At 39.2% G+C, this 22,475-nt stretch overlaps 5 protein-coding genes across 6 annotated transcripts; 4 read left to right on the top strand and 1 right to left on the bottom strand.

Annotated features, from left to right (window-relative positions):
• Positions 1-5,438: 5,438 nt before the first annotated feature.
• Positions 5,439-6,559, top strand: LOC103870750 (putative F-box/FBD/LRR-repeat protein At3g49480). Its single transcript, XM_009148915.1, has 3 exons — positions 5,439-6,022; positions 6,169-6,301; positions 6,395-6,559. Exons 1-3 carry the CDS (start codon positions 5,439-5,441, stop codon positions 6,557-6,559), a joined length of 882 nt encoding a protein of 293 aa, XP_009147163.1.
• Positions 6,560-7,531: 972 nt separating this feature from the next.
• Positions 7,532-12,147, top strand: LOC103870748 (putative FBD-associated F-box protein At1g05080). Its single transcript, XM_033292734.1, has 3 exons — positions 7,532-8,548; positions 8,841-8,920; positions 9,005-12,147. Exons 1-3 carry the CDS (start codon positions 7,591-7,593, stop codon positions 9,305-9,307), a joined length of 1,341 nt encoding a protein of 446 aa, XP_033148625.1. The 5' UTR covers positions 7,532-7,590; the 3' UTR covers positions 9,308-12,147.
• Positions 12,148-12,187: 40 nt separating this feature from the next.
• Positions 12,188-13,206, top strand: LOC103870438 (putative FBD-associated F-box protein At1g05080). Its single transcript, XM_009148561.3, has one exon. The coding sequence runs from the start codon at positions 12,234-12,236 to the stop codon at positions 13,083-13,085; it is 852 nt and encodes a 283-aa protein (XP_009146809.1). The 5' UTR covers positions 12,188-12,233; the 3' UTR covers positions 13,086-13,206.
• A 2,504-nt stretch (positions 13,207-15,710) lies between these two features.
• LOC103870437 (transcription factor MYBC1) lies at positions 15,711-17,620 on the top strand. Its single transcript, XM_009148560.3, has 2 exons — positions 15,711-17,197; positions 17,314-17,620. The coding sequence occupies exon 1, from the start codon at positions 16,315-16,317 to the stop codon at positions 17,173-17,175; it is 861 nt and encodes a 286-aa protein (XP_009146808.2). The 5' UTR covers positions 15,711-16,314; the 3' UTR covers positions 17,176-17,197; positions 17,314-17,620.
• A 1,119-nt stretch (positions 17,621-18,739) lies between these two features.
• On the bottom strand, positions 18,740-20,826 carry LOC103870435 (cAMP-regulated phosphoprotein 21). Of its 2 annotated transcripts, none has more exons than XM_009148559.3 (4): positions 20,483-20,826; positions 19,388-20,030; positions 19,022-19,261; positions 18,740-18,943 (listed from the first exon to the last, which is right to left on the bottom strand). In XM_009148559.3, exons 1-4 carry the CDS (start codon positions 20,577-20,579, stop codon positions 18,919-18,921), a joined length of 1,005 nt encoding a protein of 334 aa, XP_009146807.2. In that variant the 5' UTR covers positions 20,580-20,826; the 3' UTR covers positions 18,740-18,918. The 2 variants fall into 2 exon arrangements, with proteins under 2 accessions (XP_009146807.2, XP_009146806.2); XM_009148558.3 differs by having other exon boundaries at positions 19,364-20,030; positions 20,483-20,820.
• Between the last annotated feature and the right edge of the window lie 1,649 nt (positions 20,827-22,475).

The raw sequence follows: 22,475 nt of genomic DNA, 5'->3' as shown, positions 1-22,475 counted from the left end.
GATAGATAATCCACACTAGGAACTAACCGCTAGTTCTAAGTATGGTGAATGCTAGCCTAGAAGGAGATTGTAGATGAGAATAATCACCTTGAAGGTACTAGATTCTTGAGAGAGATAACACAGAGAGTTTTAAGGATTTTGGAAATGATATTATTTCTGATAACGTTCTTCTGCTACTGCAGGGGTACAAATACTAAATGACAAAGAGCAGCGAACGGTCTAACAATGACCTGTCTCAACAGCTGGAAAGTTAAAGTAAAAACTAAAACAGAAATGAGATAAGCATGTTGCTTGGATATTCCTTTGTGATAAGGATGTCATGGATGACTAATCCTATGACAATACTCCCTCCTTCAGATCAACCTTGTCCTCAAGGATTAAAAAGAGGATACTTGGCGGTAAAGTCTTTGTAGAACTCCCAAGTGGCCGTTGCAGGTGATTCTCCTTTCCACTGAACCAGAATCCTTGTGACTGCGGTGTTACGTCGCTTAACAGTCTCTGTCTGCAGGATAGCCTCTGGTTCTTTTGAATTGCCAAGGTCCAGCCAGTACTGAGGGATTTCAGGGTCAGCGGTGGGTGGAGTTGGGCAGAGCTTGAGCTGACTGACATGGAAAGTGTCGTGTATTGCAGCCTCAGGTGGAAGTGAGAGCTTGTAAGCAACCGAACCCACACGGTCAATGACACGAAAAGGTCCATAGAAGCGAGGAGAGAGCTTATGTGGAACCCTTCTGTTCTTCAATGTGTTTTGGCGGTACGGTTGAAGCTTGAGATACACATAGTCACCTATCAGGAACTCTCGAGGAGAGCGATGCGCATCAGCGTATTGCTTCATTCTGTTCTGAGCACGGAGAAGGTGGAACTTCAACATACTGATCACTTCTTCACGTTTCTGTAAGCTGCGGTCTATGATAGGGGAGGAGCTTTCGCCGGGGAGATAGGGGAGGTGTAGGGGTGGGGGTTGGCCGTAGATTATCTCGTAGGGAGTTGATCGTATAGCGGAGTGGAAAGTGGTGTTGTACCACCATTCAGCAAGGCTAAGCCACTTGCTCCATGAAGAGGGTGTCTCAGCGGTCATGCAGCGAAGGTAGGTTTCCAGAGTCTTGTTTGTTACCTCAGTCTGGCCGTCTGTTTGAGGGTGATAAGCTGTGGAGCGTTTGAGATCAACACCATGTACTCTGAAAAGCTCTTTCCAAATCTCACTCATGAATGTTGGGTCGCGATCACTGACTACATCCTTAGGCATCCCGTGGAGTTTAAAGATGTTGTCCAAGTATGCCTGAGCCACCGTTAGAGCAGTGTAAGGGTGGGATAGAGCAATGAAATGAGCGTTCTTGCTGAGCCTGTCAACGACTACCAGGATACAGTGCTTGCCATGAGAGGGTGGGAGTCCCTCGATGAAGTCAAGACTGATAGATTCCCATACTCCTGCTGGGATAGGGAGAGGTTGTAGGAGGCCCGGACTAGCTGCTAAGTCATATTTATTCTTTTGGCAGACAGAGCAGTTGCGGATGTAGTTCTGAACCTCAGCGTTCATCTTTGGCCAGTAAAACAGAGATTTGATGCGGTTCAAAGTTGCATCACGACCAGAGTGACCTCCAACGGCGGAATCATGAAGCCATTTGAAGATATGCATCTTGATGGTATGATCATTTCCCACTACTAGCTTCCCTTTTCTTCGTAACTCATTGTTGCAGAACGTGAACTGAGGGTGGGATGATTTGTCCCTCTGTAGGTCTGAGATTATCTTCTGGAGATGTGAGTCAGTTTCCCAGAGGAGCTTCAGAGAGTCGTAAAACCCAGTGTGAGCCTGAGAAAGGTTTATAGATAGCAGCTCAGAACCAGAGACTCGAGATAGAGCGTCAGCCACGACGTTTTCTTTCCCTTGTTTGTAGCGTATTTCGAAGCTATAACCCATCAGCTTCGATATCCACATATGTTGAAAGGGTGTTGTAATCTTCTGCTCCATAAGGTATTTGAGACTGCGTTGATCAGTGTTGATGATGAACGGTCTGTGAGCGAGATAAGCATGCCAAGACTGGACCGCATGGACAACAGCCAACAATTCTTTCTCGTAGACTGATAGGTTCTGATGTTTCGGACCCAAGGAGCGACTGATGAAGCAGATAGGGTGGGAGTTTTGCATTAAAACTGCACCAATACCCGTGTTGGAAGCATCTGTTTCCACCGTGAAAGTCTGATCAAAGTCAGGGAGGGCAAGCACTGGAGTAGAGCCTAGCGCTTTCTTCAGGTTGAGGAAGGATTCAGCTGCCAGTGAAGACCAGAGGAAATTTTCCTTCTTCAAGAGGTGGCTGAGAGGTTTTGCCACAGAGCTATAACCTTTGATGAAGCGTCTGTAGTAGTTTGCCAGTCCCAAGAAACTCCGTAGTTGCTTCTGTGTCGTAGGGACTGGCCATTTACTGATCACTTCGATCTTTTTAGGATCGGTACTGACACCCTCTGCTGAGATGAAGTGGCCGAGGTATTCGATCCTTGTAGCGCCAAAAGTGCATTTGGAGAGCTTGAGGTATAGCTGTTGATTCTTTAGGAGCATGAAGACTTCAGAGAGATGCTCCAGGTGTTCTTCCCAAGTTTTGCTGTAAACGAGGATATCGTCGAAGAAGACTAGGACAAACTTGCGGGAGACGTCTTGAAAGACATGGTTCATGAGGCTTTGAAATGTGCAAGGAGCATTTGTCAAGCCGAAAGGCATGACAAGGTATTCAAAGTGCCCGTTGTGGGTTTTGAATGCTGTCTTGTAGACGTCTGCTTCAGACATTCGAAGTTGATGAAAGCCGGCGCGTAGATCAAGCTTCGTGAAGTACTTAGCTCCACCAAGTTCGTCCAGGAGGTCATCAAGCAGAGGAATAGGATACTTGTCTTTTATTGTCTGCTTGTTGAGGCCTCTGTAGTCCACGCAAAGTCGCCAGGTACCGTCTTTCTTCTTGACTAGTACTATAGGAGAAGCGTAGGGGCTAGAGCTATGCTGAATGATTCCTTGAGTCATCATCTCTTTGATCATCACGTCAATATTGTCCTTTTGCAGGGAAGAGTACCGGTAAGGTCTCAAGTTCACCGGGTTGGAGCCTGCAAGGAGAGGAATTTGGTGATCAAAGCCTTCGCGAAAAGGTGGGAGAGATGATGGTTCCTCGAAGATGTCGGAGAAGGAATCAAGGAGATACAGCAGGTCAGGGTCGTCAGCGTTGGCTGTCGCGGTTGCTGATATGTGGGAAAAGAGTGACTCAGGGGTGAAGTTATCATCCTCAGTGTTCTCAGTAGTCACTTCTCGAATCTGTATCAGAGCGATCTGCGGCTCTTGCAACATCAGTTTGTTCAAGGTGGAACCCTTGATGAGCTTGCCACCCGTCTTGACAACACCACGTAGTACATGCTTAGTACCCAACAAGGAGAATTCCATTCTTAAGTTGAGGAAGTCCCAAAGAATGGGTCCGAGGGTGCAGAGCCATTGAACTCCCAACACAAAGTCACAGCAGTCGAGAGGGACTGTGCGGATCTCAGTAGTGAAGGTTGATCCTTGAACCGACCATGTGAAATCAGAGCACTTGTATTTCGTGATGAGAGTTCCACCTGTAGCGGCTTTGACTGACATAGGTTTTGTTGACTCAAGCTTGCAACCAATATGGTTAGCAATGTTGATGTCAACAAAGTTGTGAGTGCTCCCCGGGTCGACCAGAATGTGGAGCTTTGTCTTGCCATAGTAGCCTATCAACCTCATGCAGTTGTAGGATGTAGAGCCGTCTAAGGCGTTGATAGATATGACAGGTGTGTCGTCGGTTTGCGCAACAGTTTGGTCAGGGGTTGCCACAACGTCATCTTGCTCGCTCTCTGAGGAGCTGTCATCATCCTCACATTCCATGACGAAGATTTGGGACCGTTTGTGCTTAAGCTGATGACCTGGTGTGAAAGTTTCATCGCAAAACATACAAAGGCCTTTGGATCTCCTGTCTTGCATCTCTTGGTAAGAGTATTTGCGAGGAGGTTTATCTGAGGCGTTACGGGGAATGAAACCGGTTTTGGTGGTCGTTGAGGCATCAGTGTTTTGTAGCAGGGGTGTGGAGTTGGGTGGTTTAGAGTAGCGTTGGTAAGGGGAAGGTGTGAAGGGGGCTTTTTGTGGTTTAGTGGGGGCGTGGGAAAGGGAGGATTCGTGTAAAGCAGCGATCTTAGCAGCACCAGAGATGGTAGTGACCTCAAACTGTCGTGTGTGAAGTGACAGGTGAGGGTTCATGTTAGCTAAGAAGATGCTAAGGGCGTGGGCCTCCGGTAGGACAAGGCGCATCCAAGCTGTCTCAAACTTGTCGCGGTAGTCAACAACGGAATCAGACCCTTGTTTTAGTGCGACGAGCTCAGCTAGGGGGTCGTCAAACAACTCGCAGAAACGAGCAGAGATGGCGATAATGTAGTCAGTCCAAGAAGGAAACAAGCCAAACCTAGTGGTCATGTAGTTGGTGTGCCACTGGGTTGCTTTCCCTTTGAGATGCATCGCAGCCAGGCGAACTTTGAGTTCCTGCGGTGTGCCATCAATGTCGAAGAACTGCTCGCATTTAGAAAGCCAGTCGCGGAGTTCGGTGCCGTCAAACGCCGGAAAGGAGATCTTTGAGAGGCGAGAGGTTAAGCCACCGTAGTTTTGTCGAGGAGGGTGTGGAAATGGGTCAGGGGGATCTGGGAGGTGGTGGGAGCTGTGGGTGAAAGGTGTTGGTGGTGGGTTTTGGTCGGGGTTGTTGGGGATGGGTGTCGGAGGGTGAGAAGGGCCAGGGTCCATCGGAGCTTTTCCGGTGGCTTGAATGGCGGAGATGTGGTTGAACATCATAGCTTCGAGTCGGTCGAAGCGTGAGTTCATGGAGTCAGATTGGGTTTTGACTTCAGAGGCTAAGAGGTCATGGAGAGAACGGATCTCGTCGACTTGCTCTGTCAGTGACCGTTCCTGAAGTCGGGTTTCAACCATCGTCGCAGGTCAGAGAATCGATGAAATCTGATACCAATGGAACAGTAGATATCAGTAGGATAGATAATCCACACTAGGAACTAACCGCTAGTTCTAAGTATGGTGAATGCTAGCCTAGAAGGAGATTGTAGATGAGAATAATCACCTTGAAGGTACTAGATTCTTGAGAGAGATAACACAGAGAGTTTTAAGGATTTTGGAAATGATATTATTTCTGATAACGTTCTTCTGCTACTGCAGGGGTACAAATACTAAATGACAAAGAGCAGCTAACGGTCTAACAATGACCTGTCTCAACAGCTGGAAAGTTAAAGTAAAAACTAAAACAGAAATGAGATAAGCATGTTGCTTGGATATTCCTTTGTGATAAGGATGTCATGGATGACTAATCCTATGACAGAGAGAAGAAGGGGAGAAAAGAGTTTGGTGCTTCATTGACAAGTTCTTGCAACTCCACAAAGCACATGTACTAGAAAGCATGCGTATCCAACTTGATCATTATCAGTGTATCCAAATTGATCATCATCAGTATTACAATGATACAGTTCTGAGCAAGTGCGTCTCATACGCTCTTGACCACTGCGTTCGAGAGCTGGCTTTTAGTTTACCGTTATATCGAACACAGATCCTATTTCTACCACCCAACGTGTACACCTCCAAAACCCTAGTGACATTGACTCTAGCAGGCATCATCATCGATGTTCCTTCCCTACTTTGCCTACCTTCGCTTCAGACGCTTGTCCTAATCTTTGTGGTGTATAAAGATCAAAACTCTCATGTTAGGCTTCTAGCGAATTGCCCTTCTCTCAAAAATTTGGATGTGGAACGAGACAGCAGTGACAATGTGACAAGGTTCAATGTGAAAGTTCCTTCTTTAAAGAGTTTTACATACTTACGAAATCACATAGGAGGTGCTGGTACCTCGTCATTGGGTTTAGACTCCCCTGGGTTACGGCACCTTAATTTCTTTGATCCGTTTGGAGACTTAGGCTCCATCCAGAATATGCCTCACCTTGACATTGCTGATGTCTCTCAAATTGTTCCTCACCTGAATAACGACAAGTATCTGAGATCTTTTTCTTCTGTCAAGATTCTTCATTTGTGTTTGAACGACGTAACCATTTTGAATATCCTTCTTCTTCCTATTCTGATGATCTTTTTGCTGTTTTATACTTATGCTGTTCAATTAATATGTCATTCAATTGCAGGTTGCATGTTTTAGCGCTAATTAAGTTTAAGCTGGATCTTAGGTGCTTCGAGTCAGATTTAAAGTATTCATTGGAACCACTTATGCTTTTCTTTCATAACTCTCCTATACTAAAGGTTCTTACGATCAGCTATGTAAGTATACCTTCATCCCTGTCCCTCAAACAATTATTAGTTTAAAAAGTAAAATTAGTTTATTATATATTAATCTTCTTTGGTACTTTTCAGGATGTGGCTCTCTTGGCTGCAAGGATCTCCCACTTTCGTGGAACCAACAAAGTTCTGTACCGGGATGCTTGTTTTCCCATCTTGAGATCTTTGTGTGGGAAAGGATTGGAGGAAGAAGAAGACAAGAGAGAGAGAATGTGTGGCGTACATACTCAAAATGTTTAAATTAAAGACGGCGAGAATCTCTCCGATTTGTTACTACAATTTCGAGGAGAAAGAAAAAATAGCGGAGGACATAAAATCTATGTACAGAGTTTCAGCATCATCTCAGCTGAGAAACCACAACAACTTAGAGAAATTATATATATTCCTCTTATCTGGACCTTTTGGTATGAACACTTAAATGTGAATAGCTTTAGTTCTCTAAAGTGCTAAACTACTAGCTTCATATTTTTTGTTTATGGTCTTTTGCCATATTTTCATTTTATATGATTATTAGCAAGCAAATCTTGTTGAGATTAAGACGAAATGATTTCTTCGCTTCTTTACCTTACAAATGATCCTTGCTTTTGTTGTGTAGGGAGATTAATCTTTGGTTCTGAAATGAAGACTTATCTTTCTTCAACTATCATTCATGTCATACCCTGTGGATTTATCATCAAATTAAAAATCCCTGTTGCTAGAAAAGAGATGCAGAAGCTTCGTTGATTCTGGTTTTAACATTGTTTGTCATAACTTGGAATCATGCACTTACTCAAAAGAGTGATTGATAGTGTTATTTGTTCTAGTTTGAACCTTTTACAGTAAAAGGAGCATCAACATTCATATAGTCTCTAACCAAAATTTATCATAATATAATTTTGATATAATGTAATATTACAATTAAATGTTAAATAAAGAAAAAAAAACTAATAACAAGATGACAAATTTCATACGAGTCCTTCGAATATTTGTTTTATAGAAAATGACCTATCTCATTTCTCATCATTTTTTCATGTTTTGTATGTATTTCATTAATTTATCGATTATGAATGGAGATGCCCTGACTGTTCTTTATCTGGTTCTATTGTATATCAACTATGTTTTGCTATGTGTGGATTCTTTCATGGATCAGTAAACAACAAATATATCAAGAGATAATGAACAATCCTAATTATTTTCTCCTCTTTTTGTGGATAAAAATGTATTTCTATTCTGGATAATGACGAGTTTATAGAAGTAAGCAAAACGTACGTAAATCTTATAAGAAATATTATATGAATGAAATTTTTATAAACTTCTACTTTATCAAGATTAGGGTTTTCTTCTTCGTGCAGTTCATCCTTCCTTCTCGAGAAAACAAAAAAAAAATGTCCTGTGAAGACAGGATCAGTGCGTTGCATGACGATTTGCTGCTGAAGATATTGTCTGAAATCCCAACAAAAGATGTAGTGACCACCATGGTTTTGTCCAAACGATGGGGTTTGGTCTGGACGATGGTGCCTAAACTCGAGTATAAGGATACAAGGAAAGAAGGGGATAAGAGCGTTTGGTGCTTGCTTGACAAGTCTTTGCAACTCCACAAAGCAACTGTACTAGAAAGCTTGCATATCCAAGTTGAACGTCAGTTTTGCGACGATGCAGATGTAGGAAAGTGCGTCTCATGCGCTGTTGATCACAAAGTTCGAGAGCTAGCTCTTATCTTACCATCTCAACCAAAGATCCTACAGCTACCATCGAACGTTTACACCTCAAAAACGCTAGTGAAACTGACTCTATCATGTAGGACTCTCGTAGTGGATGTTCCTTCCCTACCTTGCCTTCCTTCGCTTCTGACGCTGGTCCTTCTCAATGTTGTGTATAAAGATCAAAACTCTCATGTCAGACTTCTATCAAATTGCCCTGCGCTCAGACATTTGGAAGTGCAGCGAAACAAGAGTGACAATGTGACAAAGTTCATTGTGAAAGTTCCTTCTTTAAAGAGTTTTACATACATGCAAATTGACGAAAGAGCTGCTAGGTCCTTCGTTTTAGACTCCCCTGGATTACGATGCCTTACTTTAGGTGATCCGTATGGAGACTTAGACTCGATCCAGAATATGCCTCACCTTGAATGGGCTACTGTTTGTCACTTTCTTCCTTACCCGAATGACAACAAGTTTCTGAGATCTTTTTCCTCTGTCAGGATTCTCTGGTTGACTTTAACGGAGGTAAGCATTCGAAAATCCTTCTTCAGTTTCTAAGAAGGTTATAAACATTTTAGGTCAATTTTAATAATAATAATAATAAATTGATATTTTGGAGACATGTGACTAACTAGGCTATGACTAACAGCTTTTTAAAATTTATAGTTCAATGCGAATTTTCATTAGGTTATGCCCAGAACTGACCATACTTCTTCTAATGTGATCTCTTTGCTATGTTTTACTTTATCTTGTGTTTCATTTTGTTCAACTGCAGGTTGCATGCTGTAGCGCCATTAAATTCCCTCAGCTCATGAAGTTTACGTTGCATCTTCATTGCTTAGATGACTTAGACTGTTCGTTGGAACCACTTCTCATTTTCCTTCATAACTCTCCTGTACTAAAAGTTCTTATGATCAACTATGTAAGTAACTTCCTACATGTCCCTCAAACAAGTTTCAATTTTGATCGACTACGTAAGTTAAATTTTCTCCTTGTTGCTTTCTAGGCTGTGGCTATACGCTTTCAGGATCTCCCAATTTCGTGGAACAAACCAAGTTCTGTACCGGTATGTTTGTTGTCCCATCTCGAGATCTTTGTATGGACCGAGTTTGGAGGAAAAAGACAAGAGAGAGAATTCGTGGCGTACATCCTTGCAAACTCAAAGTGTTTAAAGACGGTGAGAACGTCTCCTAGTTACTATCTCAAGAAGAAAGAGAAAGAGAAGAAGATGGAGGAGTTTAAATCAATGTATAGGGTTTCAGCATCATCTCAGCTTCTGCTCTGTACTAAACAAGATATGTGGATATAAATTAAGAATGAACGATTAAGAAGAAGAGGGACAAGGTTCGTTATGTTATTTTTTTCTTAGATCGCATTCTAAAAATTATGCAAGAACAACCATTTAACAAATAATGTTTTTCACGAGACCTTTTTTGGTATGAACAGTTTACTTATTTGAATGATTTTATAGTTCATGACTTCATGCTAAATTTGATAGATTCATATATTTGTCTTGGTCTTTTGCCATTTTTCTATTGTATATATGACCCTTACCAAGCAAATGTTGTACGCAAATATTGTTTGAGATTAAGAAGAAATGTTTTGTATGCATCTTTACCTGATATGGATTCTTATCAGAGATTAATCAAAAAGTTGCAACCAAAAGGTGACAATGCTAATGACACATGATCCCTACTTTTGTTATGTAGGGACAATAATCCTTGGTGCTGGCACATCATCTGTCTGCAGACTCTTTCTTAGATGAAGAAGCTTTATTGATCACCCCCTTTAACATTCTGTTTCGTGATTTGTAACTATGTTTCTTCACGCATTTTCTCAAAGAATAATTGATAATGCTATTCTTTCTTGGTTTGAACCCTTTTTAAGATGAAACTAAAGGATATTGTTAGTCGTAAACTTTGTTGTTTGTTCATGTGTGGTATTTTCAGGGTGTTTTCATGTAAAGAGCGTGAAAAAAATCCACCAAGAACCAGTTTAGTTTTTCAAATTACTTGATTAAGTTAACCGGATAACTAACGAAAATCTACAAGAATTTATAAGACGAGACAAAGTTGTTAGTAATTAGTCTAACTTGTATAAATCCATCGCTTTAGAATTAATATTTAGATCCTGGTTAAAGTTGTGTGATGAGATCATACGGCTATAGATTAGATCGTCATGTTCCAGTCAATTTGGTTAGAAATAGTTGTAGTTGTACTTGATTATATCCTGGTCTAATTTAGATCCTGGTCTACCAAACAAATAAAACAAGAACAAGTTTTTTGGTTTTCTTCAGAGTAGATTAGAGATTGACGATTCCCACAAAAAAAAAAACTCAAAAACGATTTCAGCTAGTTGAAAGTTAGCACTAATAGTACTAAACGAAAAAGAAAAAAAAAAGATTTGTCAATTGATTGTTGATAAGCACATGTTCGTACTATCAACAAGATCGACCCATGTGAAAGTTTCTTCTTTAAATAGTTTTACATACAGTAAAGTTAACATTGGTACGTTGTCATTGGTTTCAGACTCCCCTGGATTACGAATTTGATCCATTCCAGAACATGCCTCACCTTAAGATGGCTTATGTTTCTCAATTTGTTCCTCACCTGAATGACGACAAGTATCTGAGATTTTTTCTTCTGTCAGGATTCTCCATTTGAGTTTGGACAACGTAACCATTTTGAATATCCGTCTTCTTCCTATTGTGATTATCTTTTTTGCTGTTTTATACTTATGTTGTTCAATTAATATTTCATTCAACTGCAGGTTCCATGTTTTAGCGCCACTAATTTCCCTCGGCTCATGAAGTTTACGCTGCATCTTCGTTGCTTAGATGATTACTTTTCGTTGGAACCACTTATGATTTTCCTTCGTAACTCACCTATACTAAAATTTCTTAGGATCGACTATGTATATACAACTTCCTCCCTTGTCCCTCAAACATTTAAAGTAAAATTAGTTTACTATTCTTCCTTGGTGATTTTCAGGATGTGGCTCTTGGCTGCAAGGATCTCCCACTTTCGTGGAACCAACAAAGTTCTGTACCAGGATGCTTGTTGTCCCATCTTGAGATCTTTGTGTGGGAAAGTTTTGGAGGAAAAGAAGACAAGAGAGAGAATGTGTGGCAAACTCAAAGTGTTTTAAAGACTGCGAGAATCTCTCCGATATGTTACTACAATCTCGAGAAGGAAGAAAAGATAGTTGGAGGACATAAAATCTATGTATAGAGTTTCAGCATCATCTCAGCTGATAACCCATTAAGGGCAACAACTTAAAGAAATTATATATATTCCTCCTCTGGACCTTTTGGTATGAACACTTAAATGTGAATAGCTTTAGTTCTCTAAAGTGCTAAATACTAGCTTCATATGTTTGTTCATAGTCTTTTGAGATTAAGACGAAATGATTTCTTTGCTTCTTTACCTTACAAATGATCCTTGCTTTTGTTGTGTAGGGAGATTAATCTTTGGTTCTGAAATGAAGACATATCTTTCTTCAACTATCATTCATGCATACCCTGTGGATTTATCATCAAAAATCCATGATGCTAGAAAAGAGATGCAGAAGCTTCGTTGATTCTGGTTTTAACATTGTTTGTCATAACTTGGAATCATGCACTTACTCAAAAGAGTGATTGATAGTGTTATTTGTTCTAGTTTGAACCTTGTACAGTAAAGCTAGGAGCATCAACATTCATATAGTCTCTAACCAAAATTTATCATAATATAATTTTGATATATGTAATATTACAATTAAATTTTTAATAAAGAAAAAAATAAACTAGTAACAAGATGACAAATTTCATATGAGTCCTTCAAATATTTTTTGAGTCTATAGAAAATGACCGATCTCATTTCTCATCATTTTTTTTTTCATATTTTGTATATATTTCATTAATTTTAAGAGATTCTCTTATCGATCATGAATGGAGATGCCCTGACTGTTCTTTATCTGGTTCTATTCTATATCAACTATGTTTTGCTATGTGTGGATTCTTTCATGGATCAGTAAACAACAAATATATCAAGAGATAATGAATAATCCCAATTATTTTCTTCTCTTTTTTTGTGGATAAAGATGTATTTCTATTTTGGATAATGACGAGTTTATAGAAGTAAGCAAAACGTAAATAAATGTTTTAAGAAATACTATATGAATGAGATATTTATAAACTTTTACTTTATCAAGATTACGGTTCATACCCTTTGTTCTCAGAGAAAACAAAAAAAAAAATGTCCTGTGAAGACAAAATCAGTGCGTTGCATGACGATTTGCTGCTGAAGATATTGTCTCAAGTCCCAACAAAGGATGCAGTGACGACCATGATTTTGTCCAAACGATGGGGTTTGGTCTGGACGATGGTGACTAAACTCGAGTATAAGGATACATGGAAAGAAGGGGATAAGAGCATTTGGCGCTTACTCGAAAAGTCTTTGCAACTCCACAAAGCACCTGTACTAGAAAGCTTGAATATCCAAGTTGAATGTCAGTTTTGCGACGATGCAGATGTAGGAAAGTGCGTCTCATACGCTGTTGACCACAAAGTTCGAGAGCTAGCTCTTATCTTACCATCTCAACCAAAGATCCTACAGCTACCATCGAACGTTTACACCTCAAAAACGCTAGTGAAACTGACTCTATCATGTAGGACTCTCGTAGTGGATGTTCCTTCCCTACCTTGCCTTCCTTCGCTTCAGAGGCTGGCCCTTCTCAGTGTGGTGTATAAAGATGAAAAGTCTCATGTCAGACTTCTATCGAATTGCCCTGCCCTCACACATTTGGAAGTGTTCCGAAACTTGAGTGACAATGTGACAAGGTTCATTGTGAAAGTTTCTTCTCTAAAAAGTTTTAGATACACGCAACACAAAAGAGCTCCTTCTAGGTCCTTGGTTTTAGACTCCCCTGGATTACGACGCCTTACTTTAAGTGATCCGCATGGAGACTTAGACTCGATCCAGAATATGCCTCACCTTGACTGGGCTTATGTTTGTCACTTTGTTCCAAACCCGAAAGACAAGAAGTTTCTGACATCTTTTTCCTCTGTCAAGGTTCTCCGTTTGAGTCTAAGAAACGTAAGCATTTGAATATCCTTTTTCAGTTATTCTTGAGATTAATTTAAAAAAAAAACTGATAATTTTTAGAGCATGTACGTGACTTATGTATAATACTATAATAGATCTTTAAAATTTGGGGTTCAGTGCAAATGTTTCATCGGGATGTGTCTAGAACTGATTCGGCTTCTCCCTACGTTAAGTTGGCTATTGTGACGCCGACTATGGCTATGTTTTATTTTATCTTGTGTTCCTTCAACTGCAGGTTAAATGTTGTAGCACCATTAAGTTCTCTCGGCTCATGAAGGTTACGCTGCATCTTTATTGCTTTGATGACTTCATGTGTTCGTTGGAACCACTTTTGCTTTTCCTTCATAACTCTCCTATACTAAAGGTTCTTGAGATCAACTATGTGAGTAACTTCCTCCATCTCCCTCAAAACAAAATTCAGTTTTGATAGACTATGTAAGTACCTTTCTCCTCGTTGCTTTTCAGGATGTGTCTCTTTGCTATAATGGTGTCCCACTTTCGTGGAACAGACCAAGTTCTGTACCGGTATGCTTGTTGTCCCATCTCGAGATCTTTGTATGGAAAGAGTTTGCAGGAAGAAGGCAAGAGAGAGCGTTCGTGGCGTACATCCTTGCAAACTCAAAGCGTTTAAAGACGGCTGAATTTTCTCCCAGATACAATCTCTACGAAAAAGAGAAAGAGAAGATGATGGAGCTGTTAAAATCTATGTATAGGGCTTCGGCATCATCTCAACTAGATTTCTTGATATGAATTAAGGATGAACTATCTATTAAGTTTGTTATGTTTTTCTTTTATTGTTGTTAGATTGTATTCTATAAATCCTGGAAGAACAAATAATGTTCTTAGCTTCACCTTTATTGGTATGAACAATTTACTTATTTGAATGACTTTAATCCATGCTAAATTGCTAGATTCATATATTTCTGTAATGTTCTTTTAGTGCCATTTTCCATTGTTTAGATGACTCCTATCAAGCAAATGTTGTAAGAAATATTGTTTGAGATCAAGAAGAAATGATTTGCATGCATCTTTACCTAAGTGGATTCTCTTCAAAGATTAATCAAAAAGTTCCAACCAAAAGGTGATGATGCTTAATTGCTAATGACACGTGATCTTTAATTTTGTTATGTAGGGAGATTAATCTTTGGTGCTGGCACATCATCTCTCCGCAGACTCATTCTTTAGGAGAAAGATAGCTTCGTTGATTACCGCTTTAATATTCTGTTTCGTAATTTGAAATAATGTTTTCTTCACGCATTTTCTCAAAGAATTATTGATAATGCTATCATTTTCTTGGTTTGAACCCTTTTAAAGTAAAAGTAAGGGTTCTTGTTCGCAAACATTGTTTTGCTTATGTGTGGTATTTTCAGAAAACAGCCACCAATAACCAGTTTAACTTTTTTAATTACTTGACCAAGTCAACGGGATAACTAACAAAATCAACTACAATTTATAAGACAAGACAAAGTTGTTAGTAACTGGTCTAACTTGTATTTTTTTTTCTGGTCTAACTTGTATTTCTCCATCATAGAATTAATATTTCAACTCTGGTTTAAGTTTTGTGATGAGATCGCCATGTTCGAGTCAATTTGGTTAGAGATAGTTGTGGAGATTCATGATCTAACAAACGAATAAAACAAGCACAATTTTTTTGGGGGTTTTCCAGAGTAGATTAGAGATAAACGATTTCATAAAAATAAAATCAAAACGAATTTTTAATAGTACTGATAAGAAAAACGATTTATCAATCGATTATTGATAAGCACATGTTCGTACCATCAACAAGATCCTCTTTGACGTCATCGCGGTTTTGCTTTGTCTACATTTGGGAAAGTGCAACGAGACCTCATCGCTTTTTCCAAGAATATAGACAAAGAAATACCGAGAAGACGTGTTATTTTTCCTGCCATCGAATAAGCCCTTGAAAGAAACTCTGCAGATGAGTGAGTCTTGACGTGTGTGTGTGTATGTATACATATATAGGCGGCTTTTCTAGTGGTAAAATTTAGAAACCCTAGAAGAATCTGAAGAGGACTCGCCGCCATAGAGACACAACTAAGTAATACACACATGGGCTAAACCTAATTATGAAAAGCTTAATTTTCACTCAACAAATGGATGACCCAATATCAAAGGTAAAAGACTAAAAGCCCAACTAGTAAGAAACACAAAATGGTTTTACGGCTCTGACTCCTTTGTTCTTTTAGGGGTTTTTTACTCCTCAAGATTTGCTCGTGGGAGAACATCTTAATATGCCTGATTAAAGTACAAATGTGCTTGTTTATAGTTTTTCATTGTTGCTTCCTTGTTGGGTCTATTAAAGCAGAAAAAAATGGTCGTTTTTTTTATGTAGAATTAAACTCAAGCAGCGAAAGAGCATCTTCTTTTGACACCACATGCGAGTATACGAATGAGTTTTTATAAACATACACCATGTTGCCACCTGAAAACTCAGCGTGGAATCTCCTTATGTGATTTTGAATTTGAAACTTAACTAATCTGAAGCTTGACGACGAGGGAGAGAGAGATCGCATCAGGAAGAGTTGGATTCCATCATAGTCCCAATTACTACAAGCACAAAAAAGTTAGTAACATGTTGATTATATCCGATTGACTAATTTAACATCAATGAATGTTTTATTCTTTGCTTGCAAGTGAACGCAATTTAATGGATCCTTGGAATTTCTCAATAAACATTATGATTACTTATTTGACAATGACATGCTAACAGTATATCATTACTTTAGTTAAACACCAATAATTAATTACGTTTAAGCAAATCAAAACGTTTCTATGGCTAAAACATTCTGTAATGTTATATTTTCAAAGTTCAAACTAACATGGACTTATCGCACCCTCCAATAAGAATTCATTTAATTATGTAAAATCTAGTTTTGATGATTAAAAACGGGATTAGTAAATATTTAAATTTATTCATAAACATTCTAAATTTAGTTTAAGAATTCAATTATCTGAAACTATGATAAATTCAAGATAATCATCATCGTTTATAAGGTGGGGGCAACACGCGCCAAAACTAGCGTCGGTCGAAACATTGAATGTCCAGAACACATGTAATAAAAGGCAAACAGTATAGTTAAATGTAAGATTTGGTAAGTACTTCTCTCATCATATGAAAAGCTAAAACAAAGAAAGAAAGAAAGTAGAGAGATCCACCTCGAACTCCTCTCCATCTCCTCTCTCAATCATCATCATCAGATAGATAGATAAAATGAGAGAAGACGATTCCGACTGGTTCTCAAGATGGGAACAAGACCTCCCCTCTCCCGACGAGCTCATCCCCTTGTCTCAATCCCTCATCTCTCCCGATCTCGCTCTCGCCTTCGACATCCGCAGCCCCGGTCAGCAACCTCACCACCACCACCCATCCACCCCCCAAGCCAACTCCTCCGCGGAATTCGCGGCGGATTCATCAGATCTCGGCGGCGCCGGAGACGAGCCGGCGCGGACCCTGAAGAGGCCTCGCCTCGTGTGGACGCCGCAGCTGCACAAACGCTTCGTCGACGCGGTGGCGCATCTCGGGATCAAGAACGCCGTTCCCAAGACGATTATGCAGCTCATGAGCGTCGACGGGCTGACGAGAGAGAACGTCGCGAGCCATCTGCAGAAGTATAGGCTTTACCTCAAGAGGATGCAGGGAGGAGGGCTGTCTTCCGGCGGCGGAGGCGGATCGGATCCGGCGACGGATCGGCTCTTCGCGAGCTCTCCCGTGCCGGCTCATTTCCTTCACCCGAACCGCTCCGACCATTTCATGCCGTCTTTTGTCCCAATCGCGACGCTTCAGCAGCAGCAGCAAATGGTTGCAGCCGCAGCCGCTAATTCTCATCTGCAACCGCCTCAGTTCCACCACCGTAGTCAAATCGCGGCGGGGCATTTCGGAACGCCGACGGCGAATGGGAAGTTCGATGCGTCGTTCTTGGCGAGGCAAACGCAAACGCAAACGCAAACGCAGCAGAGAATGTCTACACCAACGTTGCATAGTCCCGTTAGTAATTACGTTGAGGATTTGGAATCTGCAAACGCTATTGGAGGAAGAACGGTCTTGACTTTATTCCCAACTCGAGAGGATTAAAATTTGGAATCGAATAATCTTGGTAATAAACTCTGCTTAAAACACTGGTTCAATGTAGACCAAGTACAAGCTCACTTCTGTGACCACTGACCATCCAGTTTGAATAAATTTAATATATGTTCAAAATGTATCTTGCAGTCTTCAAGAAACATTGAGACAAGTTCTATGCAGTGATTATCAGTTTAACATTGATAGTTGATAGTTAATTACAATCCGTCGTGTGTTCCAGTTCTGCTTGTAGTTATCATTGTGGAGATAAGTTCTTGTACATTTAGTACGGACACACTCGAGGTTGGAAAAAAAAAACGATCTTTGATTAGAAAGTTTACTTCACAATGTTCTTTGCTTCCCATTTTCTTGCCTTTTGTTTCATTTGGATTTGTTCTCATAAAAGTACGTTACAGCAACCAAAACTGTTCATAGCTTATTTTTTTACTTTGCGTCATCTTTAAGTTTTAGATAGCCAAAATCAAGAATCTGGTGATTTAAATCACAATGTATATTAGTTAAAAAAAGGTGTCACTGAAGAACTGACCAATAATAATGATTCGAGGAGGCAAGTACAATGTAGAAATGACACGGAGCAACCAGTAAGCAAAAGAAACAATGGGATGCAGAATGAGTATCTGATGCTCTCTCACTGCCTCCTTAATCATACCCAACTTATTTACTAACTACTACTACCAATTATAAAGTTTATGGAATCATTCAAGGGACAAAACCCAAATAAAAGTTTTTTGGGAGGAGGAATGATTTAAAGCAAGGGTGGTGGGATCATAGCTGGCATGTCCTGATCTTGTCTCACCAAGTCAGGCCCCATCCTTTGCATTTTTTTCTTATTAAAATAGTAAATAAAACATTTATAAATAATTGTTTTTCTTCAGAGAGAAACTTGTTGTACTTAATCGTCAATATTAAAAATCTTTCACGGTTATTCACATAAAGAGTGTGTATTTCAGTTTTGTTCTGTCCCAGTTCTCTCTGAAATTAGTTTTGACAAAAAAGCTCATATACGGACCAAACCAAAGAACAAAAATATTAGTATAAAGCAATATTATTATATATTTTTCCACCGGAGAGATACATGATTCATGATTGGGTATTTGGGTTGATAAAAAAAAAAGAAAGATACATGATTGATTGAGATACATTTCTTCCTATAAGTCTGATCGAATAATAAATTTAAAAATGTAATTGTTGGTTTACGTTTATCAATAAGTGAAAACTCTAATCCAATCTTAAATTAAAATCAAATAATGATTTAAAATCGGATCTTGTGATTTGAGACCATTGGTCAAAAGATAACTCGAGTGACTGATTATTCGTTTGGGAATTTCGGGAAATTGGTTTGTCTTTTGTCTTTTCAAAGTTAGAAAAGGACCCTCCAAGTGTTTACCACCTCATGTGATATTCAACAAAAGAGAAACAACTAAATGTGAACATTAAACTCAGAAGAATCTTACCATAAAAAAAATCTAATGTTAAAGAGCCAAAATCCAATAATTTGATTCAATACATGAGGAAACAGCCATCATCAAAATTTGGTTTAAGTAATCGTCTAAGATTGATTCAAAGTTCGATGATTTTATATCAAGAAATAGATAAAAAGAGAAGGTAGATGTCTTGTTATAATATAAGAAAGAAGCAGCCATTGTTTGGAACAGAACAGAGAGCTCCTAAAGGCTAAATATCTATAGATTTTTTTTAATACAAACATTGAAGTACTCAAAACACTACTTGTCGTCAGGGATTGCTCGCAGATGGATGCCTGCAGTAAAAAGACGACGAGTAAGCAACGGATACGAGGGATAAATCAAACAACAATAGCTTAGTTAGTCTGGGCAACCTGAAAAGATTCGTGTCTGGGCCGTTCAACGAATGCGCATAGTTCATAGCTGGTGAGTTTGGCCACGGTGTATAAGCAGCAGGGTTACTAATAAAGGGACTCATGGCAGGATTAAACGGATGACCGTAGTTTAGATTAGCTTGATGACCTCTTGGCATCTGCGGGAAACCTCCATCGTGAAAAGGAATGTGCATTGGCATCGGATTAAAGCTTTGACCAGACGGCATAACCCTAACGTACCTATTACACACAAGAACAAAGGACCTTTACATTTCGCAGAAAGAGCTTATAGTGTTGTTGAATGAGTGTCATAAGTTTAATAAGAGATCAAAGAAAGTGTACCTGTAGGCGGGATCCACGACATACCTGTCATAGCTCCTGTCATAATCCGGATCATATCGATCTTTCTCTCTATCTCTGATAATGGCTACAGAAGTCCTTCCAGATTCTCGAGAACCACCAGCATCAAGAGAATTATTACTCACCGCCACCTCAGCCTCATTACGGTTAACACTTGTGTTTTTCACTTCAGGAGGAGGAGGAGGAGGAGCTCGGAGCGACGAAGAATCTTCAGAGTCAGAACTACCAGGGCTGTTAAAGATCCGAGCCCTGGCCTTATCATACTCTTCTTTCCTCTCCTCAACGCTTCTCTGAAGATTCTGCTGCACTCCTGATCCGCTACCTCCGGATCCAGATCCTCTCTTGGGTCTCGCCTTGATCGCAATCTTGAAACCACCCTCGGGCCTACCGTTCTCGGGTTGCTTAACAGGGATTTCGGATAAGCAGACGTGAGGAAACCTGCTCTCCGCTGTTTTGGTAACAAGGATCCTGTTGTCTGATCCATCTACTGCGCCACCACCATTGTCCAAAGCCATGGTCACTAGTCCATAGTGCTGAGCAACTCGATGTGCAGCGAGACGAAGGTAAGAGGTTGGGAAAGGAGAGAACTCGAACTGAAGCTGCTCAGGGTTTTGAAAGAACTTTTGTATATCAAGCTCCATCCGCAAAACTGTAAAACACACACACATAAACAAAAGAGGCAAACTTTTTGAAAACCCATCAACCAACATGTAAAGAGAATCTTTCCAGATACAGAAACTAAACATTTTTGGAAATGAAAAAAAAAAAAGCGTTGACGTATGAGGAACAAGGTGCTTGTATACGTTAATTGAGCTTAGAGATAAACCAAATCAAACGAAAGGTAATAAAAATTAGAGCTTTAATTGATTATGATTGTAGCTAAAGAGCTAATGATCTAATCACCATGAATCAAAATTCCCCAAATTCAATCAAACCCTAATCACCATGAACTAAATTAACCTAGAAAGGATCGATTTTTTAGAGAAAATCAAAATTCCCCCAAATTCAATCAAACCCTAGAAAACTAATTAACAAAATCAGATCAACCAATCGGAGAGAAAGTGAAATCGAATCGTGGGTTTGGGAGAAAAATTGACTAACTGGTGAGACGATGACGAGGATTCTGGAGAGCTTCGACCAAAAAAGGATCCACCATAGCTTCCTTCTCTGTCATAGCGGCGGCGGCGGCGGCGGCCATAGATTAGCTTCTCTTTCTCTATCCTCTGCTTTTTTGTTTGTTTTGATTTCTCTCTCGGCGGAGATTAGGAGAGAAAACACATCAAGGAAACGAAAAGGAGATTATATCTGATGAGCATTCTGAGAGAGACGGAGACGAAGAAGAGAGAGGGGAGAGGCGATGAGGATGAAGGAAGATGTGAAAAGACCTTATCGACCTTTTTTTTTATCTCTCGCTATCAAGTGGGGGAGAGAATAAAAAAGAAAGTTGCTGCTGCCTATCAATATTTTATTTATTTATTTATAGGTCTGTTTTTCTTTTGTGGATTAAAAATGTTGGACTTTTGGGAAATTGAATACATCACCATTCTCGAGAAGTGGGGTAAATATACTTCTTCTAGACGATGGGTTGGTGTAACACTTGCATTCTTCATCGTGAGTCTCGTTGTGAACAGCTTTGTCAAACAAATATTCAGTGCCATCGATCAATAGAGAAGAGACATTCACATTTCCAAATCTTTGTAATTACCGGATGTAAGTTTTTTTTTTACATTCCCAACTTTCCAAATACCAAAAACCAAATCTCAAGGTGGTTGTCAATTATGGCAGGCCTATATTTGGGCCCTTCTATATAATTTGATTTATGGAAATTGATAATGGACCCATCGCCCAAGCCTTTCTTGCACACCCTGACGGGCCTGGTCATCTTGATCAAACTATTAGACCATTTAGTTTTGAATGTTTCACAGTCCACCACCCGAATTTCGACCCCAACAATTGATCAATTGTTAATTTCGACCCCAACAATTTCAGTCGTGCCAAATACGACCCGAACAATTGATCAGTGCCAAATACAACCTCAACTCAATTATAATTCAAAAAAACTACCCGAATTTTTTAAAACGTGCATAAATCTACATTGACTCTAACAGAAGTTAGTCAACCGTTAACAAGATAAAACGACGTCGTTTTGATATACGAGGAAAAGTGTCAATTTCGACCCCAACACTCTCAATCGTGCCAAATAGGACCCGAACAAATGGTCAGTGCCAAAAACGACCTCAACTCAATTATAATTTAGGAAAAATTACCCAATTTTTTTAAAAACGTGTCTAAATCTACATTGACTCTAACAGAAGTTAATCAACATTTAACAAGATAAGACGACGTCGTTTTGATATAGGGAATTCGGCCAAAAAAAACACGAACTTTACACGAATTGCCAAAATAAACATGTACTCGAGTCTGGCCAATAAAATCCTAAACTTTCGTTGACTTTTTTAGTTTATTAAGAAACTTACGATTGACTGACCAAAATAACAAACCGTTAACCGACAGTTAAAACTGTGTTAACCCACCGTTAAATACTACCGTTTAGTGAAACGACGTCGTTTCATTCAGTTCTTTTCTTTAAGACAAAATCTTAAAATTGTTGTTGGTTAGACTCGAACCCACACACTCTTGGACTTAACAGAGGGGAGTTTTGCCACTGGGCTAGTGAGACTTTTTGAAATATTAGATACAAATTTCTTTTTATTGATCAAAAGACGTGGATGATTGAAATGAAATAAAACAAAACATAACCCTAATTTCTCATAAACTCAAAAAATTCTCTAAAAACTTTTGAAAAATCTTTAAATTTCCAAAAAATTGAAAAATAATTATTTTTTTGTAAATTTAATTTTGAAATTAAAAATAAACTTTTTCTTTCTTTAAAAAATCAAAAATCTTCCAAAATTTTCTTTTAAAAAAATCCAATTTTTTTAAAAAAATCAAAGAAAATCCAAAAAAATTAAGTTACAATTATCAGCTAAAAATTAAATTTTTTAAAAAGTTGAAAATTTTGGAAGATTTTTTTTTAATAAAAAAATAATTATTTTAGTTTCAAAATTAATTTTATAAAAAATTATTTATTTTT

Source organism: Brassica rapa, chromosome A05 (assembly GCF_000309985.2).
Source record: "Brassica rapa cultivar Chiifu-401-42 chromosome A05, CAAS_Brap_v3.01, whole genome shotgun sequence".
NCBI lineage: Eukaryota > Viridiplantae > Streptophyta > Magnoliopsida > Brassicales > Brassicaceae > Brassica > Brassica rapa.
Note: the sequence above shows the minus strand (reverse complement) of the source record. Positions and strands in the feature narration are given on the sequence as shown.

What these genes read in the sequence shown, in the direction of transcription:
- LOC103870750 (XM_009148915.1), top strand. Translation starts at nt 5,439, where the DNA reads ATGCGTATCCAACTTGATCATTATCAGTGTATCCAAATTGATCATCAT. An exon ending in CCTCACCTGAATAACGACAA is followed by an intron (nt 6,023 to 6,168) that starts GTATCTGAGATC and finishes ATTCAATTGCAG; the next exon opens with GTTGCATGTTTTAGCGCTAA. An exon ending in AGGTTCTTACGATCAGCTAT is followed by an intron (nt 6,302 to 6,394) that starts GTAAGTATACCT and finishes GGTACTTTTCAG; the next exon opens with GATGTGGCTCTCTTGGCTGC.
- LOC103870748 (XM_033292734.1), top strand. Translation starts at nt 7,591, where the DNA reads ATGAATGAAATTTTTATAAACTTCTACTTTATCAAGATTAGGGTTTTC. An exon ending in CATTCGAAAATCCTTCTTCA is followed by an intron (nt 8,549 to 8,840) that starts GTTTCTAAGAAG and finishes TTCATTGCTTAG; the next exon opens with ATGACTTAGACTGTTCGTTG. An exon ending in AAGTTCTTATGATCAACTAT is followed by an intron (nt 8,921 to 9,004) that starts GTAAGTAACTTC and finishes GTTGCTTTCTAG; the next exon opens with GCTGTGGCTATACGCTTTCA.
- LOC103870438 (XM_009148561.3), top strand. Translation starts at nt 12,234, where the DNA reads ATGTCCTGTGAAGACAAAATCAGTGCGTTGCATGACGATTTGCTGCTG.
- LOC103870437 (XM_009148560.3), top strand. Translation starts at nt 16,315, where the DNA reads ATGAGAGAAGACGATTCCGACTGGTTCTCAAGATGGGAACAAGACCTC.
- LOC103870435 (XM_009148558.3), bottom strand. Translation starts at nt 20,579, where the DNA reads ATGGCCGCCGCCGCCGCCGCCGCTATGACAGAGAAGGAAGCTATGGTG. An exon ending in GTCGTGGATCCCGCCTACAG is followed by an intron (nt 19,262 to 19,363) that starts GTACACTTTCTT and finishes TGTGTGTAATAG; the next exon opens with GTACGTTAGGGTTATGCCGT. An exon ending in CCAGACACGAATCTTTTCAG is followed by an intron (nt 18,944 to 19,021) that starts GTTGCCCAGACT and finishes TTTTTACTGCAG; the next exon opens with GCATCCATCTGCGAGCAATC.